The sequence below is a fragment of the Cynocephalus volans genome, chromosome 1 (assembly GCF_027409185.1).
Source record: "Cynocephalus volans isolate mCynVol1 chromosome 1, mCynVol1.pri, whole genome shotgun sequence".
NCBI classification, from domain to species: Eukaryota; Metazoa; Chordata; class Mammalia; order Dermoptera; family Cynocephalidae; genus Cynocephalus; species Cynocephalus volans.
Genome location: NC_084460.1, coordinates 72,013,982 through 72,028,751, shown reverse-complemented (window position 1 = coordinate 72,028,751; position 14,770 = coordinate 72,013,982). Strand labels below are relative to the sequence as shown.

General features: G+C 41.1%; 2 protein-coding genes across 2 annotated transcripts; both read left to right on the top strand.

Annotated features, from left to right (window-relative positions):
* The first annotated feature begins 307 nt into the window (after nt 1-307).
* LOC134380553 (beta-defensin 104A-like) lies at nt 308-4,037 on the top strand. Its single transcript, XM_063100589.1, has 2 exons — nt 308-365; nt 3,880-4,037. Exons 1-2 carry the CDS (start codon nt 308-310, stop codon nt 4,035-4,037), a joined length of 216 nt encoding a protein of 71 aa, XP_062956659.1.
* Nucleotides 4,038-11,211: 7,174 nt separating this feature from the next.
* Nucleotides 11,212-13,159, top strand: LOC134380489 (sperm-associated antigen 11B-like). The gene is made up of 3 exons (XM_063100466.1): nt 11,212-11,272; nt 11,822-11,977; nt 13,026-13,159. Exons 1-3 carry the CDS (start codon nt 11,212-11,214, stop codon nt 13,157-13,159), a joined length of 351 nt encoding a protein of 116 aa, XP_062956536.1.
* Nucleotides 13,160-14,770: the final 1,611 nt, after the last annotated feature.

The window sequence follows — 14,770 nt, the reverse complement described above, 5'->3', positions numbered from 1 at the left end:
ATGTGAAGGCTGAAAGGCATCTTAGAGATCATCTAATCCAAGTCGTTTCAGATTGGAAAGCAAACAGAATGACTTGGGCTTTCTGTACAATAACCACCCCCCATCCTGAGCACCGCAGTGTTAACATTTCTAATGTCGCAAACCCTCCCCCTCACACTGCTCCTTGGTGAGGGCTCACCAGGGAATGCTTTTTTCAGTGGCTTCGGTAATCAGGAGCAACCCTCTGCCCACAAACAGAGCTGCTCCTCTCCTGCCTGGGGTAGTTTCCTCCGACCTGCTCCTGCTTCTCTCCAGCAGCCCTTGCACTATGAGGATTCTTGTGCTGATTTTAGCTCTTTCTTTCCTACTCTACCGAGATCCTCCAGGTAAAAAGAGACTCTCAACTAGAAATACATATAGTTTCAGGGGTTGGGAGGTGGGGGAAGAGCTTGATTAAGAAATGAAATTCTGAAGGATTCAGCAACCTTCTTCAATCACTTTGTCTTCAGTAAGTCCATTAGTAAAATGCAGTAATAGCAGTTCTCATATACACCTCCTGGCAGTGAGGCTGACTAGTTCAAGGAGAAAAAAAAGGTAGGGATCAGGCATCTTAGATGTCATTGACCACCCCCCATCTGCCCACGGTAAGAATTCCTGAACTCCTAGATCGTGGGGACTCACCAGCGATCCTTATTTCATTGCAGAGCACCTACAATCATTTATTGTTGATTTTGTGGAATGAGATGCCTTTTTCTATCCTTCTGTATAGCTTTGCTGTGCACAGAAAGGAGATCTATCCATCCTTCTAAATTTTATACCTTTTCATATTAAGTCAGAAGATTAGGATTAAGAGGAATGCAGTTTTATTAGGCAAAAAATGAATTTATTGATAATACAAATAGCAGGTGCCTTTGGACTCTGCTGAGGAAATTTCAGAGTTAGACTGAGATGTCAGCAATCTTCTGACTCCTGTGTTAGTCTATGTACCTAGAAGTATATAATTTTATAATATTAGATTTCGAATGAATATGAGAGATCATCTAGTATAATTTCCTTCTCTTAAAAGCTGAACCAAATACTCTATACTATAGTGAGGGAAAACAGTTTTCTTGCAGTCACTCAACAAGTCTAGCTGTGCTGGGAACAAACTAATTGTTTTGACTCACAGAAGCCTTCTGGTCCTTTCTCCCAAACTGCCCAATAGATTTTCTGAGGCTCTACAAGGTGCCCAGCATGCCCTTCTTTTCCCCTTCTACACAGTCTCTGTAGTTAATTCTTTTCCTCAGAGGGTACATGTTTAGCTTAACTCTGTTTTGTTCTTTCTTCCTGGGCCATTTCCAATGGACATTTCTATAAAATTCTACTATCAACTTATTCCAGGCCTGTCAAAATATGATAGTAATTTATTTATTGAAAAACAGTTTCCCCCCAAGCCTTTGAAATAGAAATCCCAGGTTAGGGATCCCTCCAGAGCCAGGGATGTTCATGCAGAGCTGGTTGCCATTGCCTGTACTCAGCTGCTGAGAGCTGAGTCAGACTGGCCTCCACAGTCTAATTCTGCAGAAGGCCCTTAGGAGGAAGATGACTTGGGAGAAAAATGGCAGACACAGGTGGGTGGGCTAACTGGGCACTTCCCACCTTCATCTCCTCCTGCTCCTGCTTTGGGTAACTTCAGTCCTCTCATACTTTCAGCCCCTTCAGATGCTCACGAGGACTGAAGATGGGTGCACAGGATGGCAATTGGTTATGTAAGAAAGAGACCCTGGTATATATGGTCTATCCTAGGATGTATTTATTGCTTAAGATATATTTATTGCTTGGCGTTTAGATTGTATTCTCCCTTTTGCATCCTGTTTACTCAGACTGCACAACACACCAACTGGGTTTTTGTTCCAGCTTTGACACTTAAGTTGTTGTGTGACCTCAGGTTAGTTACTTTCCTTTTCTGGGTCTTAATTCCCATTTCAAGGTAAAGGCCTGTGGGGACTTGCCTGAAGCTGGCAGTCCCACACATGAAAGCCTGTGCTCTCTCTCATCCATTCTGCTTTCACCTCATTCTGAGCCTCATTTTCCCTGAGCTCCCACAATAGCCTCTTGTTCCTATGATTGCAGTCTGTGAAGTGACTGGCTCCAAACCTGTCAAAAGTTTATATATCTAGTACCCGGCCTCCACATAATCATGCAGCATAATAAAATATCTCAGCTCACCTCACTTTGTTCTTCATTGCATTCTACTATGACCACTTTTGAATGAAGGTTACAGCAAAACAGATTTTCCTCCTCACCCACTACTGGACACATTCTGACCAAGAACCTCTTTAATATCCTATCAAGCACATGGTTGGGTCAACCATTTTTTAATTCCCACCTGCACCCTGACCAGAGAACCCTGCCACCTAAGCATTAGAAACAGAAGGCTTTTCTTTACTAGGACAAAGAGAAAACATAAAACTCTGGCCCAAGGATAAACATCCTGTTTGAGTTTTCCTGCCCCTTCTGCTGTGTGGAAAATGGACAAGTGGGAAAGGAGGAGGGCTTAGGGCTCAGGTGAAATAAGGCCCCTTGAATCCACACCTCTGCAAAAAGGACCACATGCAGCTTAGACCATGCACGTCAGACTCTCTGCTCCCCAGTGTTCTGATACCCTCCCCAAACCTGGCTTCTGCTGAGTGCAGGGAGGCACCTCTCTGGAGAACCTCTAGAAAAGTTCTCCACAGGTAGGCCCTTTCAATCCACCTTGAACTTTCATCTCTGCAATCAACCTTTAAAAAGCTACTTTCAGCCTCAGAGAGCACTCCCTGAGACTGAGTAACTAAATCAACATCTTCTGGGCCAGGGGCCAAACAGCAGGTATTTGTGTGTGTGTGTGTGTGTGTGTGTGTGTGTGTGTGTGTGTGTGTGTGTGTGTGTGTGTGTGTGTGTGTGTGTTTGGCATCTGGCCTTGGTACTATCAACACCATGCTCTAACCAACTGAGCTAACCAGCCAGCCCACGGCAGGTATTTCTTGAGCACATGTTATGTACCTGGATGTACCTGGTATTGGGTATATAATGGCAAGCAATGTGAACATAGTCCTCATACTCAAGGAGTTGCAGTTTAATTGAGAAGAGCAAATAATAACAATAACAGCAACAAAAATATGTAACTACAGCTTGGGATAGATGATAGAAAAGAATAAAAATGCACAGAGAAAAATAGTTTGGGGGCACTTAACTACATGAGGACAGGGGAAGGCAATTGGTTAAGTAAGAAAGAGACCCAGTATATTTGGTCTACTCTAGAATGTATTTATTGCTTAGGATATATTTATTGCTTGGCGTTTAGATTATATTCTCCCTTTTGCATCCTGTCTACTCAGCATTGTGAGCTGAAGTTTCAAAGAGGTCATTTGTGCAAGGGGAAAGCCCCCCAGGCAGAGGGGAAAGCACAAGCGAAGGTGCCCAGATAGGAAAGAGCTAGCACACAAAGAACAGATGAGAGGCCAAGGTGCATATCAGGGAAAAAGTGTGGGCCATGGTGGAACAACACGAGCTTGAAGAGGTGGCCCAGCGTCAGATCAATATTGCTTTGGAGACCTGACAAGGGGCTTGGTAGGATTTAATCAAAAGTAATGGTAAACTCTTGTGGGGATTATAAAAAGGGGTGTGACATGGATTAATGTATATTTGCAGAAAAGGAAAATCATGCTGGATGGGAATCAGAGAGTCAAGTCAACCAGCGAGGAAATTGGAAGAGGGTGGGACATGTTGGGGAAACAACTGTCATGTGTATCCTCTGCCACTACTCTCCAGCATTCTCTACAGTCAATTGCAGTATTTTCCCTGAAAAAACCTGCTGCCAAAGTCTTGCCTCCTGGTGCTAGGGCACAATTAGTCACACTGACTTATCCTGTTTTTTAGTGAAAAGTGACCTGGAAGTGAACAGAATATGTGGCTATGGGACTGCTCGCTGCCGGTGGAAATGCAAAAAACAGGAATACAAAATTGGAAGATGTCTCAACACCTATGCATGCTGTTTGAAACAATGGCATGACAGCTTACTGAGTTATATGAAATGAAACCCAGTGGTGCTGGTCCCTAGGGTCACCGACTGCAGGACCTCTGTGCCTCCCCCTCCTGAAGTCTTACTGCGAGGGCATCCCAGGGCAACCACAGATCCAGTTATCAAATGAGGTGTGCTGAGTTTGCACTGCATGCAAAGACAATGTAGGGGGCTGTAGCAAAATACAGATGTGAAACCTCTGAGCCCCAACAGGCCTTCTCTGGTTGTGATAAGGGAGGATAGAAATGTAAGTTAAGTATGAGTTTTGACACTTTAAAGGATGAACAAAAATAGGCTACTTCAAAAAGTTTGTGGAAAACAGAATTAAAAGATAATACAAATCTTTGCATAAATTTTTTGAAGACCCCCTCATATATCTAATCAGCTGTAAGCCTAAGTGAAACATCATTTTTTGTTTGAATTATATCAATTTATCTTGATAACACTGGTTTTCTTTTTTTAATCAGAAGGGCTGCTCTGAAGTTATATATTTCTTTTGCTAATTAAAATGGGAAATAAAGTAATGTTAAGTGCAGCTTGTTTGAAATACATTATATTTTAAAACATAGACCTTTGAAGAGAAAAACAAGAGAAGATATGTGATGACAAGGTTGGGGATCCCATTGTAACCTAAGGGGCTGCCAGCTCAAGCAGGTATCTGCGTAGTGCTCCAGATCCAGCAGACGGCAGCAGAGAGCAGCTGTGCTTCGGGATGGGTGGGGCGGGCTGTGTCCAGGCTCATCCTAAAAATTGGTAAAGAAATGGACGTAATATAATCATTTGAGTCGTCTTTCCTGTCTGAGATATATTCCAGTGTAACCAAATAGGTTACGAGGAAGTTTCTCTCTACAAAAGTAGTCCAGCAAACAAATAAAGAGTATCACCATTTTGCAAACACTTAGGGAAATAATGATCTAGCCAAAGAATGTCAAAGGTCAGTGAAAAGAGCAAGAAAGATAACCCAATATCCTGTGCCTCCTAACTGACATACACAGTGCTACGTATGAGCTACTAGGCACGGTAAGTAGCATCATCCTTACCTCTTAGATGTGGAAACACAGGCTGGATTGAACTCTTTGTACCAAAAATAGTATAATGAACCTTTATTTAGCCATCATCCAGCTTCCACATGTAGTTAATCTTGTTTCATTTCTTGATAAGCTCCCCCATCCTAGATTATAATTTCAAAGGACAATAAATTATTTCAAAGATGCCCACCTGAAATACTTTGAAATATATAACTCAGAGAAAAAGACTCTTTTTCAAAAATATAGCCACAATCCTACTATTACCCTTGGAAAAAATCAATACTAATTCTTTAATATAAATTAATAGTCACTCAGTGTTAAATGATCCCAATTGTTTCATAAATTGATCTCTTAGAATCAGGATCCTAAAAGTTCCACATGCTGTATTTTGTTGTTTGTCTCCAGGACTTCTTGCACAGATGGTGTTCCATGCTTTCTATTCCATCTATAAAATGCTGTGCCAAAAATTGAGTGCAAATCTTGGCAAGCCTTTAGATCTTACCACTTCAATTATAAGGAGGAGGGAAGCCTGTTAACCTCCAAGGAAGCAACACTCCAAATGCAGGCTATAGAATGTGCTATAGGACAATGTAACATTTATTTTATTGGTTTCTGTACTGTGTTGGTGTCCCTTTTCATTATCCTCATATTTTGTATTTCATAAAGTACTTTCACATAAATAATCCGTTTTGATCCTCACAATAAGCTGTTGAATTAGGCAGGGTAAGTGACATCAGCCTCCTTTTAGGTTTGGAGACTAAAGCTCAGAGGGAGTAGTGGCTTTCCTAAAGTTGGCCAGTGGAGACCAAGCCTACCCCCACATCTCAGGTGTGAATCAGAGGCAGCACAGCATGGCAGTTCAAATGCACAAAGCCTGAAATACCAGCTCTACCACTTAGTGGATAACCTTGGGAAGGTTCACTTGTATAAAACTTGTGTACCTTGATTTCCCCATCTGCAATATAGCCATTCTACTGAACAAAACTTACAAACACAGACCGAACTTCTGGCCCCATCCTAAAATTATTTTTTGTCTCCTTTTTTAATTTAAATTTGATATATTGCCGAGAGAGGCTATGTTGTACTTCTCTATACAACAATAGAGCAGAGCAAGGGACCTCTACAAACTTTAATCAGAGCCACCAGCAGTAATGGTTGAGGTGATCATAACAAGCAGAAAAACAAACCTGTCTCATCATCATGTAAAATAAGGATGGCCTCATATCCTGGTTAGTTCTGAAGAGCCCCAGATTTATCTTGCTGTCCTGATGTCCTATACTTTCGCTTTCTAAAGGGGCTGGATTCTGAAACAGCATCCCCTGGGTATAATTCACACAGTCATATTAATAAACTGCTTCTCTCAGCACTACAGGGAATTAAAAGTCATGCTAGCTATTTCAATTTCATGGCTTGATAGTAAAAGAATAAAGGTATATTGCTCTATTTAATTGTTTCCAGAAGTGGCAGAAAATATTTAATTATTTTGTACTTGGTGCACTACATACACAATCAGAAACTCACTAACATTGCTACTTATCTTTGTAAAAGTTGCCAGAAGCAAAATGGAATCACCTTTATTAAATAATAAATCCCTGACAAATTGAACCAGGAAGGCCATGAAGGGAGAGTTCTTGTGCACAAAACCCTGATAACAAAAATTATCATAAAGGACTTTGCAAAAACCACAACCTTGCACAGAGGCCATCGCAAACTTAAACATAAAGTACTTCTGCGAGGACATCTGCCTAGAAACTGTCTATCCAACCTCAGACTGGCATTACCTTCGTTATTCATCCTTGCAGCCAAAGATAATTATCCCCAAACAGTTACGTAATCTTCCATCACTTTTCCTTTAAAATTCTTTGTCTTCCTTTACTTCTCTGAATATGCACTAGTTTACTATGGCATGTGTATTCCTATTGCAATGCCTTATTCCTAAATAAAACTTTTTCTTAGAAATTTGTCTCTATAATGGTTTTTAACTTTCACATCTTCTTTCTGAAAAGGATGGATTATGGATATGAAGACTGGGGTTCACAGTGGAAGATCAGTAACCCTATGAAAGTAGGGTTTTTTATTTGTCTATTTTTATTTGTCTATAAAAGTAGACAAATAAAAATTAATGGAGTTTGAATATTTTCCACTTTATTATTTATGCTTTTTGTATTATTTGAAGTAGAGAGAGAGAGAGAAGATCAACAGAGCAAATATCTGGGTGAGAAGACCTACCACCCACGTCCTTAGAAAATGCAAGCCTGCAGAGGGTGAGATTTTCAACATTGGCATATCCTCTTTCTTGCCTCCCAAGGGCAGCCCATTAAATGTTGGAAAGTATGAATGTAAAAAGAGAAATTACTTTGTAGCCCACTTTGGGCTTGGGAGTTTCAGTAGAATCAAATTTGGACTCTTCTGTCAAATGGTCCAAAGAAAATTACCCTAGACAAGACTCAGAAAAGAGCGAAGCAAAGTTTTCTATGTAGAAATTCTCCTTAAACTTCAGATTGTAATACGCTAATAAATCCACTAGGACTGCTAGGACCTCATTTGCATAGGCACAGATGCTCGCCCCTCTAGGAAAAAGAAGGTGAGGTCCCAAGTCTTCCCAACATGACGAGGTCAAAGAGAGACGTGGGCTCAGAAACAGCAGATATGGGGAGATGCCTTTGTGGTTGAAACAAAGAGAAAAAAATGATTAACTTCTGAGGACTGGTAAGAAGACAAAAGACTTTTCAATTATGAGAAATTAGGCCAAAAGAATCAAAGCAGCAGAAAGAAATGATATCATTTTGTAAAAAATTAACATTTCTTTTGAAGTTTGTGACCAGCGGGAATTCTACTCTTTTCCAAACGGGTTTTCTCCCTTTTCCTTCAGCCCTTGGCACCCCTTTGTCTACTTGCCATTCACTCCTGCCCAGCTGCATCTGGAGCTTCAATTCCTACTTCACACACTTGAACACGTCACTTTTTCACTCATCCTCAGTTTCCTTTTCTTAAAACAACTGGGGTGGGTCTCTAAGAGAGTTTTCAGTTCTAAAATTTTATGATTGTTGTATCAGAACTGGTAACCTCAAAAATTTAAAATTATAACAGTCTCAGGTTTTTACTACCAGAAAAAAAAAAAAAAAGTGTTTTCTAGAACCCATGTAAGAGGATTTTCTGTGTTCTTTTACGTACAGTTTTAAGAGTTCTCTAAGGATGACATAAATTACTTAAAGATTAAATTGACTTCTGAATACACAAATAATAAACAAGCAATAATATACTTGCCAGCAAACATTCTGACCTCCACCCAATTCTCTAAGTCAATTTCTTTACCACTATCCAAAAGAAGTTTTTTCGCATATCATGGAATTCTTCCTGACTTCTTTTTCCAAAAAGAGCTGTAATATTTGTGTCTATCTTTTCCATATTTCAAGTTTTTTTTTTCTACAGAGGCATCTGTGCCTATGTAAATGAGGTCCTAGCAGTCTCTGTGGACTTGTTAGCATGGTGCAGTATAAAGTTTAAGAACAGGAAAACCCACATAGGAATCTTTGCTTCACTCTCTTGTGAGTCTCATCCAGAAAAAGTTTCACTGGGCCATTTTTTTTCACTGGGCCATTTTATAATACAATAGAAGAGTCCAAATTTGATTCTGCAGAAAACTTTTAAGTCCCAATTGGGTTACAATATGGTTTCCTTTCTCATATTCATATTTTTCAGGATTTAATGGGATGCCACTTGGGAGTCAAGAAAGGATATGTCAGTGTCAAAAATCTCACCCCCTGCATGTTTGCATTTTCCGATAATTTTTCTGTGCATTGCAGGACACCTTCAGCAGTGAGATCTCTTATTTTACTTTAGCCCACCTACTTGGTTCAAATCTCACATACTAAGCAACTTTTAAAAATGATATTATTTATTAGTTGCATGGACATGCAAAAAAGAGTTTGAACCAATAATAAGACTATTCTACGGTGAGTTCCGGTCCTCCCCCACAGGATGGATGTGGCTTTTCACAGGTGAATTATTATATGGTTTTCCTAGGACACAGAATTTTGGCAGAAGAGGCTGATAACATTGTTGTGTTAGGACAGATATAACACCAACCACGTTTATTACGATTTCACTAACTTTTGTCTATCAAAGGGCAGAACTAGCTTTTCACTGGTTCCTCTTTCTCAAGGTTGCTCTTTTCAGAAGTATGGGGGAAGGGGCTTATTTTATTTTAAGACCTAGTCAGAGAAAGTGAAATCCAACTATTTTTGGCTCAGTTTCTTCATCTTAATTAGATCAAATGATTTTAAAGAAGATAGAAGATTCCCTTAGCTGGGAGGTGGTCATTGAAATGATGTTATATTTTGATTCATGGTTTCAATTCAAAATTTATCACTATTAATAACTAAATAGTAGAATGAATTTGCTTTGTTTTTTTTCCTTTTCATAAGGTTAACAAACATAGATAGAATAAGTTGCCTATGTAATATAAAATTTGCATTACTTTTATAAAAGATCCCAATTCCAAGCTTAAGTAATTTACAAACAAAACTGTGAGAAATAGCTACTAAACTAGAATATAAAAATACAAAGAGTGTGAAAGTGGGAGAATGAGAGAAATTTCCATTAGAATTAAGGTAACAGTAGCTGTCCACCTCCTTTCTTGACCGTTTACTTTCTTCGAACATCCAACTGTCAGAGTCTGGTGGAATGAGTGATTAATGAATCTTATCATGGGCCAGGTGCCTGTCATCTCTGCCAGTGTCTTCAGTGTCCTCTTTAAATTGGAAGATTTTCTTATGCCTTAAAACAAAGGGATGTGAATGACGATAATGCTATCCCTGACTAGCACCTCTTTTCTCCCTAGTGTTGAATCTGTCCTGAGACCTAAAAAGTGGTTATTGCTGTGTGAAAATCCTGGGACACCTGTGCACACACACCCATAGCTACAAACTTTCTGTACTCGTTGTTGCTTCCCCAGATGCCCAACACTCTTGTTTTTGCTGCCTCTCCATCTAGTTTCACCTTTCTCCAGGTAGAGTATGAGTATTTACATTTACACAAATGCTGTGAGACATTTTCTCTGCCTGGACCAAAGTGTACATGCAAATGAGACATATGGGATATGCACTAGCCTTTCCAGAAGTCACTGATGTTATATTGGATTTTATATGATTATAAAACTCTTGGGACTGTCCGGTTAGCTCAGTTGGTTAGAGCACAGCCTTGAAACACCAAGGTTATGGGTTCAGATCCTCATACTGGACAGCTGCCAGAAAATAAAAATAAAGCCCTTGAACCAAAGCCTATGCTACATTGGTTAAGCCTGCCTGGACTGTGCACACCTGAGATAATGCAGCACAATTAAACTTATGCCCGATGAGCAGAAGATGAAGGGGAAGGGAAGAGAGCATTTTGCTTAGTTATTACTACAAGAGAAAACCCAGACTCAATCATAGACTTTTTTTCAGAATTGAATTGGACTCACTGGCATCAACAGGAGGTGTCCGGAGGGGGAAAGAGAAGAATAGAAGAGGAAGAGAAAAAGTTGAAAAAGACTCAAATTTAAATAGAGAGGGGATGGGTCAAAATATGAAGGAGAAGTAGAGAGGCAAAGACACAGGGAGAGAGACTCAGGGAGGACAAAGAACGGCAATGAAAATTTTGAGTGGCTTTGGAACTACTCACATAACTTCAAGAAGCGACAGTTTCTAAAACTGGTATGTTTTATGTTTTTATGCTTTTTTTTAATACTAAAATAAATGTGCTCAGCAGACAGGATAGAAACAATATGGCAGCTTTATTTATGTCACTGTGTCAGGGAATAGCAGGGGCTGTTGAAAAGCACTTAAAAATATTGGTGATTTTATGATAACCAACTATTTATTTTGCCTCTCCATGCCTTTCATGTTTATGTTACTCTTCCCTTTCCCTGTATTTTCTTCTTTATCAAACCCACCCAACGCATTCAGGTATATTATTTACTTCCTGAAAAACGAAACATGTTTGTTCCATGAACAATGGGAAAATAACGTGTCTACATGTGTCCTCGGTGACTAAGAAATCATTCTAGAATGCAGTCTTCCCATGCCCTGCACCCACTCACCCAGCCCAGCTCTATAAAGGGAAACTGCCACCTGCCCACCCACCCTAGGGCCTTCTCAGCTGGCAGGACCCGCAGCAGACATGAAACAGCAATCCCTCTCTCATTTTGCCAGCCTTCTTCTTGTGGCCCAGCTGTTTCCAGGTAAAATAGATGTGGCCTGGGGCTGGGTGCGAGGATCTATTCACAACAATCATTTTGGGTATGAAAGTCCAGGCTGGGCAATGAGAGACTGGAGCACATTTTCTTGATGGGGCTTTTGGGTAGGAGTCTCTGAGCTGGGATTATAAATGACACTTTGAATATGCTGACGGCTCTGGCTTCCCAGATGAGAGGGTCCCTCCCCTGGCTCCATTTGCTTATCCTTTTAAACTTCCCCTTCCCTTTATGGAGAAGGAAATTAAGTTTTAGGGAATCTCAGCAACTACAGTGGTGACCTCTGAGTTGAAGGCTCACCTTGTCTTGGTGAGTTACTCAGATGCAATGCTCTGCACATGCTTGTCACACATTGTCGACCTTCTCTTTCTCCACACACACGCATGTGCACACACGAGTAATACTTGCACCCCTTTCAACTCAACCCATCCCATCGCCCACTTTCACTCACCCTTTCGAGTGTACCTACTTCATGCTCATGGATCTGCTGAATGGAGAGTTCTGAAAATCCTCTGCTGTGTATCTACACTTCAACAGGAATGTCCAGAGCCCCATTTGTAAACCACTCAGGCACTGAGGCTCCCAGAGGACCCACTGAAGGATCTCCTGGACGAGGAACAAACGGGTCTCACTTGTTACACCACCAAGTAAAACGCAGCCACTTACCACCACCGCGCACTCCCCCTTTTCAGGGTAAGTCAAGTACTAGAGTGTGAGACACGTTCATCCAGTCAGGAAATATTGAATGAACAAGCAGACGGGGAAGGTTCTTGTGCAGGGGGAGTGGGAGGAGGGGTAGATCTAAGGGGAAGACTTAAGGCCACTTCTATGATCTCCAACTTCACCGAAACACAGTAGCCAGAGGAGAAGATAGTAGTGTTGGTAAAACATTCTCCTTCTGCCAGTCTGAAGCTCTACGCCCTTGGACTTGGAGGTCATTCATTCTACAGAAATTTATTGAATACCTGCCAAGTGCCAGGTGCCAAACGAGGCTCAGGATATGCTTCCTGAGGATGGGGACAGAGTACAGAATACACTGTCAGTCCATTGGGGAAGGAGGGGTATAGGGAATGACAAAGCACAGTGATACCACAGCCACTCTCCTGGACTCTTCCAGACAGGTTCAGGCTTATGGCTTGTCTCCAAGACCCTGCCCAGGGCCAGCTTCAAATCCCTGAGGACCTGGAGGAGACAGTAATTTCCTATTTACCTCCTTAATCCCAAACTCATTGCTAACCCCGAAACTGGAAAACTAGGTCAGACGCTCAGTGGGCAAGAGCAGGGAGGACAGGAGGGTGCTGGTAAGTTGCTGGTGAAATCCAGCAGTTAAAGTCCACCAACTTTAATTCCTGCATTATGCTGTCCTATCTTCCATCACTTTGGAATTGGCTCTCTGTTCCAAAGGACTTGCTAGTCCTCCCAAGGGAAGGGAAGAAGAAATGCCATGACTGCAGCACAAATAGAACAGGCACAGAGCCGGACACATGTCACTCACCCACACAGGGTTCCTGTGAGACAGGATAACTATTCCCATTTGATTACTGAGGGAAGTGAAAAGATTCAGAAGGAGCAGAGCTTTTATCTGGAGTTGATCGTACAGTTTAGAACTTCCAACCACGGACTATATAAAGCTGTTTCCTATCTGTTGCCATCCCCCACCACATCCCTAAGGGCCAAAATGACCACTGTTTGATTTTCGAGATGATATGAAGAGGCTAATGCCAGATATTTCTTTGTGCAGAACCTGAGTCAGATTTTAAAATTATCAACTGCCTGAGAAGTGAAGGCTTCTGTCAAGAATATTGTAACTATATGGAAACACAAGTAGGCTACTGCTCTAAAAAAAAAGATGCCTGCTGTTTACACCAAAACTGATGTTGCTGATATCGAAGTCAAAGCTCGGCCCACCTTCCTGTTTTCCTACATCATGTTGTCAATCCACATACAGGTTTTTGGGAGAAGTGTCTGAGCAGCAAACAGTTGAGGTATTGCAATCTGTGCTAGAGAATGTAAACATTTTACAGCGGTAAAATAAATGATAAATCTGGCTACACATAATTTTACAGAAAGTTATTTAGCTTGGGATGTACAGAATCTTCAAAATCACACAATATATGCTTGTAGATATGGATGTAATAAATTTCCATAGAAAAGCATTAAAATAATTTCTCTTTTATTTAACAAATATTTTTTGAGTACCTACTTTTGTTCTAGGCACTGAGAAATGTAGTGTATTAGAAACATGAATAAGATCTGCGGGGATGCAAACATCTAAGCAAATAAAAACAATAAAATGCTATGTATGTTGTAATGTGGATATTGCCTAGGTAGACAATATGTGCAGCAGATAAATAAAACAGAATCAAGAAAGGGGTCCTAGGGAAACCTGAGAAGGGTTTTGGAAGATAATTAAGAATTTAAGTTCAGAGAGAAGCAGAAATTTCCAAGCAGAGGGTATAGTTTACGAAAATGCGTAGAGACATGATGTAGTGAGTGCTAATAATTTTATGTTGCCCGGCATCTATTTTTAAATATGTTTAACTTTCTCATTCCAGGAGCAGGGCTCAATCATCCTTGACACAGTTTCCAATTCTATACCCCACCTGAATGGCTTTAGCTGGTGGCCAGAGGTAGAACTTGAGGCCTCTCTCCTGCCATCAGGCTTTCCTACTGCTTTCCCACTGCTTCCTTTAAAGGGACCACAGACATTTGCCCTGAACTTAAAGTGACCACCTCTCAGTCATAGTGTGACCTCCTAGAACCAGTGCCTGCTTGCTTTAAACCTGCCAAAAGCTCCCTGCTGGAAACCTGTTTGCATAATGCCCTGGATCCAATAAAGGCATTAGCCCATGGGTAACTTCTCTCTCTCTTTGCCTGTGCTCTCTGACCTCTGACCTCCGTGTGTGTGTGTGTGTGTGTGCGCGCGCGCGCGCGTGCGTGTGTCTGTCTGTCTGTCCCCAATCCTACCCCTGACAGCCAGGCCACCCAGAAGGAGCCCATGCAGGTAGGATCCCCTGCTGAGGACAGTAGTTACCAGCTGAGATGATAGAGTTTCATTCAAAACACATGAAAGTATGATTTGCTAAATAAATGAGAAGTTCAGCATAACTGCAAAAAAAAAAAAAAAAAAGGAGGTTAATTAGTAGCAGCAAATGAGGCTGGGGTAGAAAAATGGTGAGAAATTGTCAAGGCAAACAGATATTATGCTAAAACTTTGGACTGCCAAACAAGAGGAAGTTATCAGGTGCGCCAGGAGAGCACCATATTCAGATTTTCAATGTTAGCATGCTCACTCTAACAGCAGACTCAGGGATAGGCTGGAAATGTGTGGGAGTAGAGACAGGAAGACGAAGTAAGAGATATTTCCAACAGTCGAAGTTCAAGGAGCTCCTCAGTGACTAAAGTAGAGGTAACAGATGTGAAGAAGACAACAAGCAAAAGGTACTGAAGAAAAAGATTTGGTGGCGGAGAAGGGTTGGCAATGGG

What these genes read in the sequence shown, in the direction of transcription:
- LOC134380489 (XM_063100466.1), top strand. Translation starts at nt 11,212, where the DNA reads ATGAAACAGCAATCCCTCTCTCATTTTGCCAGCCTTCTTCTTGTGGCC. An exon ending in TGTGGCCCAGCTGTTTCCAG is followed by an intron (nt 11,273 to 11,821) that starts GTAAAATAGATG and finishes ACACTTCAACAG; the next exon opens with GAATGTCCAGAGCCCCATTT. An exon ending in GCGCACTCCCCCTTTTCAGG is followed by an intron (nt 11,978 to 13,025) that starts GTAAGTCAAGTA and finishes TTCTTTGTGCAG; the next exon opens with AACCTGAGTCAGATTTTAAA.
- LOC134380553 (XM_063100589.1), top strand. Translation starts at nt 308, where the DNA reads ATGAGGATTCTTGTGCTGATTTTAGCTCTTTCTTTCCTACTCTACCGA. An exon ending in ACTCTACCGAGATCCTCCAG is followed by an intron (nt 366 to 3,879) that starts GTAAAAAGAGAC and finishes CCTGTTTTTTAG; the next exon opens with TGAAAAGTGACCTGGAAGTG.